Consider the following 5,175-nt stretch of genomic DNA (forward strand, 5'->3'; position numbering starts at 1 on the left):
CTCTCTCTCTCTCTCTCTCTCTCTCTAATGGCATTGACACAGAAGCTGGGACAGGTAGAGACATGCAATGGCATGCTGCCTGCCCACAGATACCCTCAGATGAGCTGGGTCAGGAGCTTGCCTGCTGAAGTCTTACAAATGGAAGGTCACTACGGGACGGGCATGCATATCGGGGGTTCAGGGTACTCATTTGAGGGCACATCGACACTCAGACCCACCAAAGCCTACTTGAACATAGCAACAGGAACCCAGAGGTGGCAGCAGACTGAAGTGACAATCCCAGCTCTAGCCGAACCATGTAACGTTGGGCAATGGGCAAATTCCTGTCTTCCTGTGCCTCAGTGTGTATAGCTGTAAGATGGGGATGAGGACAGCCCCGGCTAATGCAGCAGGCTAGTGTGAGAATGATCTAGGTCAAAGTGCATGCAGTTCCTTGCACAGGGTAGCCCAGATGACAAGGTGCCCGGGATTTTTTTGCCCGTGCTATTTGCTCCCCTGCCTCGGGAATTCTTGTATCCAGCCCTGGCAGATCCGGAGACAGTATTCTGGCTCTGCTGCATGTTTGTTTCTATGCTTCTAGGTGTTTGCCACAGAAGGCATGCTCAGATGGCCTCCGAACACCCAGCACCACTCTTCTCCATTAGTCAGGCTGCTTCTCGATCAAATCATTGTACTGCTTTTGATTGCCCCAGAACCCTGTATCACCTCCCGGTATCTCTCTCTCTCCCTTTGCCCTTCTCCATATCCACTTCTACTTCCATCCCCCTGCCTCCAATCCATCTCTTGGTTGGGATCTAGGAGGATGTTTCCAAGAGAGCCCCTCCCCTGACCCGTGCAGTTTAATCCTGTCTGTCCTCTAGACTCCTCACTTCTCTGATGATAAACTCCAAGCCCCTCAGCTGCTTGCTCTCTCTCGGTCCTAACCCTAACCACCCTTCTGTTTCAGTGATGTGGCAGTCCCGGCATCTAGCCCACCACCTAGTCTGAGCCCTGAGTCCTCCTGAACACTCAGTATGGGTTAGTTACATGGAATGCCAGGGAGAGCTCAGTCTTACAAACCTCTCTCCTACCTGGCTGCCTCTCGACAATCTCACCTTGGTCTAGCCTTGCCGTTGCCACCTGGATCGAGGCTGTACTTTGCTCCTTCAATGGCCTGAGTGGTTCTTCCAACATGTTTCCCTTTTAGCAGCCACAGGGTGTTTCTTAATCCCACATCCCATCTGACCCTTTCCTTCTCCCCGCCCTCCTTCCCTCTCCCCTGCCACCTGGCTGTATCCCCATCTTCTGTCTCAGCCTTTAGGATAAAGCCACAGGCTTCTCACAGGTACCCCTCATAGCCACCTGACCATGTCCTCACCTGCCTGGTCAGCTTTCCTTTTCCCACCTGAAAAAACCTCCCTCACTGGCCGTGGAGCATCCCTCTGTAGCGCTTTGTCCCAGGCTCCTACACCTCCCTCAGTCCCATCTCTTTCCTCCCCTCTCTTTGGCATCGTTTCCAGTCTAACCTAGCTCTACTCCTTCACTATATCACCAAGGCTGGTCTTGAACTCCCCGTCCCACTTGCTTCACCCTCCAGAGTGCTGGGTGACAGGCAAGCAGCACCCCACCCAGCTTACCCTGTGCGGTGCTTCTCATTGGCAGCAGGCCCCCGTTTATTGTCATTATGGAGTTATTGCACAATTCTGTTTCCTGCTTGTCTCTTCTTTCTGATGGGTGGGCTCTGGGAGGACAGCCTGGGGATATGGCAGATATCACTGTAACCCACGGGAAAGGCCTGCCATACAGTAGACTGTTAATAAAAAAAAATGGCGTCTCTGGGGTGAAGTGGAAACTTAAGGGTTCTTTGGAAAGTCGGTTGAATGGTGTTTTGCTGGGGCAGACTCATGAAGGAACGCTTCGCTGAAGCACACACAGGAGAGAGGGTGCTCTGCTAAAGCAAGCAAGTGAAGGACATGTGACGAAGGATTCTTTGCTAACAACGCAGGTATTGGTCTGCCTTACGTCGTGTAGCTGGGCTCCTTTTGTTGGGACTCCACAGACTTGGGCTGAGGAGGCAAGGCACATGGAGGACGCATGGTGTTTGGAGGGTGTTGGAGACTGGTTCTAATGCTTCGATTCAACAGGGAATTTGCTTGTGCAAATGCTAAAGGTCCTTGTCCCCAATTGGTTTTTGATCAATCAATAAAGATGCCAGCGACTAATGGCTGGGCAAAGGGAGGCAGATGGGACCCTTAGAGTTGATGGGACTAGGACACAGGAGAGAAGGGGAGATGCAGAATTTCAGAATTACCATGACTCAGGGAGTTGGGGGGGACAAGGGGGGAAAGATGGATCAGATTTAGAGCTGCAGAGAGAAGATCATCTGAAATGTAGGAGTAAAGGGAAAGCCGCCCCGGAAGGGCTGCCCAGGAGTATCTTGGGCATCAAAGACCAATGGGCTCCATAGAAGGAAACAGGGCAGCAAAGTTAAAAGTAGATTTAGTGCAGCTGGAGAGATGGCTCAGCGGTTAAGAGCACTGACTGCTCTTCCAGAGGTCCTGAGTTCAATTCCCAGCAACCACATGGTGGCTCACCACCATCTGTAATGGGATCTGATGTCCTCTTCTGGTGTGTCTGAAGACAGCTACAATGTACTTACATACATTAAATAAGTAAAATCTTTTTTTTTTTTAAAGAGTAGATTTAGAAGGTGTTGAACCGGGGTACAGGAGGGAAAAGCATGCTAGCAGGGGAAGGTTTAGGAGTGCCTAGCCTTTGAGGTAGCCAAGGCATTTCCAAAATAAACAAATGAATGTGTCTTTCATTCCGGGATCCAAAGATTCCCTGGGCGGGTGGGAGCAACCTGCCAGGAGCATAAAGCAGTGTTGCTCAAAGTCACCCTACAGGAGGGTATAAATAGGACTCCACAGAGTGACAAAGGCAGAGCTTGGCTTGCTGGTGCAGCTAGCTGTGTGACACTTGTGGGTCTCACATCTTTGTTGCTCTTTGCTTCCCTGAGAAAGGAACAGCTAAGAACTTCTCCTGGTATTCCTATGGGTCTCTTCTGCCGACTCAAGCTGAGGTTGGGGTCTGGCTAGGTCGTCTCTGCTAGGTCGTGTCACCACTATTGCTATCCTGACTCTACTGAACTAGACTGCTGGTGTATCCGTGAAGTGTTTGAGAATGGATCAAGCTGCTGCTGCTGACCTATGAGTTGAACTGCTGCCTGCTAACCTGTGAACTGACCTGCTGACTTCCAGACAACACAGGTGGAAGTTACACCAAAGAGCCTTTCTAAACAGGTCCACTTCCCCTATATCCTTTCTTTTCTACTACCTCTGGAAGGTGGTGAGCTAGAAAGGAGGTTAAAGCATTTAAGATCCATCAATAAAAATAGGATCTGAACAAGTTAAAGTTACACTGGGGTACAGCACTGGGGATCGGACTCGGGTGTGTTGAGCGCTTTACCCGAGTTAAAGCCAGGAGTGGCTGTCAGGGCCTGTAGCTCTAGAGGAGGTGAATATGGGTGGATCCCTGGGGCTTACTGATGAGCCAGTCTAACCGAAACTGTGAGCCTCATGGTCAGAGAGAGACCCTGTCTCAAAGAGTAAGGTGAAGGGCTGAGGAGGTGGCTCTGCAGCTAAGAGCACTAGCGGCTATTCCAGGGGACCTGTGGCTTCAATTCCCAGCACATACTTGGCAGATCACAACTGGCTCTGTTCCAGAGGATCTGATGCCCTGTTTTGACCTCTGCGGGTACCAGGCATGCACATAGCGTGCAAACAAACAATACAAGCAGACAAAACACCTAGAGACTTTTTTTTTCTCGAGACGGGGTTTCTCTGTGTAGTCCTGGCTGCCCTAGAACTCACTCTGTAGACCAGGCTGGCCTCGAACTCAGAAATCTGCCTGCCTCTGCCTCCCAAGTGCTGGGATTAAAGGCATGCACCACCATCGCCCGGTGAGACATTTTTAAAAAACAACAATCCTTAGCAAAAAAAGAAAAAAAAAAGGTCGACAGAGAGGAAAACATTTGACCTCTACCTTTGGCCTCCTCACAGACATTCCGGGGCACATACATCTGTGTATGTGGAGGCAGGCACACATACACATACATACATACATACATATCACATACACACCCCACAATTTTTTTTTAAAATATCACACTCTTGTATTGATTCACTAAGGTCAGGGAAATCAAGGGAATTCATGTCAAATTTAAACTTGTGAAGCCATTGCTCAAGTACCTGAGGGGTTATGGAAGGAAAAGAAGCTAGCAAATTCAAGGCCATTCTGGGACATAAAGTGAGATCACCTCACAAAAGCAAACAAAACCAAAACTATTGGCCAGCTCTGTAGACCCACAATCCCAGCCGCTGGGAGCTGGAGGCAGCATCGTGAGTTCAAGATCATCCTCAGATACACAGTAAATTTGGAGTCAGCCTGGCCTGTGTGTGAGTCTATTTCAACAATAAACAACAGGAGAATGTTTGTACCTGATGTGCGTCTTTAACCTACCTTGAATGACCTTGAATTGCATTTCAGCAAACAGAGACAGTGCTGGAGGCTTGGCCCAGCAGTTAAGAGCGCTTGTTGCTTTTATAGAGGACTCAGGTCCCCTTCCCAGCACCTACACGGTAGCTCACAACTGTCTATAACCCTAGTCCTAGGGGATCTGATATTTTCTTTTGACCCCCAAAGGCACCAGGCATGTACTTACAGACATGCATATAAAACACTCATATACATGAAATAATAAAATAAATTTATTTTTAAAAACTTAAAACATTGAAGACAAAAAATGCCCTTTACACTGGAAATTGAGAACACAAGTCAGTTTTCTCAATGAGCTCCCATTTTTTTTTATTTTTTAGTTTTTGATACAGGGTTTCTCTGTGTAGCCCAGGCTGTCCTGGATCTCCCTTCATAGACCAGACTGGCCTCGAACTCACAGAGATCCTCCTGCCTTGGGCTCCAGTGTTGGGGTTAAAGGCATATGCCACCAGCACTCAGGGCCCCATTCCTACTTTTATTAAAAATATTTATTCATTTAGTGTGTGTGTGTGTGTGTGTGTGTGAGTGTGTGTGTGTGTGTGTGTGTGTGTGTGTGTGTGTGTGTGTATTCCTGACTTCAGTATCTCTGTGTCACATGTGAGTGCAGGAGCCTGCAGAGTTCAGACGAGGGCATCAGGT

At 48.9% G+C, this 5,175-nt stretch overlaps 1 protein-coding gene across 2 annotated transcripts in view; it reads right to left on the reverse strand.

Moving 5' to 3' along the window:
- The window catches only part of Axl (AXL receptor tyrosine kinase), a 32,538-nt gene extending 31,350 nt beyond the window's left edge, over window positions 1–1,188 (reverse strand). For both annotated transcript variants that reach the window (XM_031385796.1, XM_031385794.1), the window contains exon 1: window positions 1,095–1,188. In XM_031385796.1, the coding sequence (XP_031241656.1) occupies window positions 1,095–1,173 (79 nt within the window). In that variant the 5' untranslated portion in view covers window positions 1,174–1,188. The remainder of the gene's footprint in view (window positions 1–1,094) is intronic.
- Window positions 1,189–5,175: the final 3,987 nt, after the last annotated feature.

Source organism: Mastomys coucha, unplaced genomic scaffold (assembly GCF_008632895.1).
Source record: "Mastomys coucha isolate ucsf_1 unplaced genomic scaffold, UCSF_Mcou_1 pScaffold21, whole genome shotgun sequence".
NCBI lineage: Eukaryota > Metazoa > Chordata > Mammalia > Rodentia > Muridae > Mastomys > Mastomys coucha.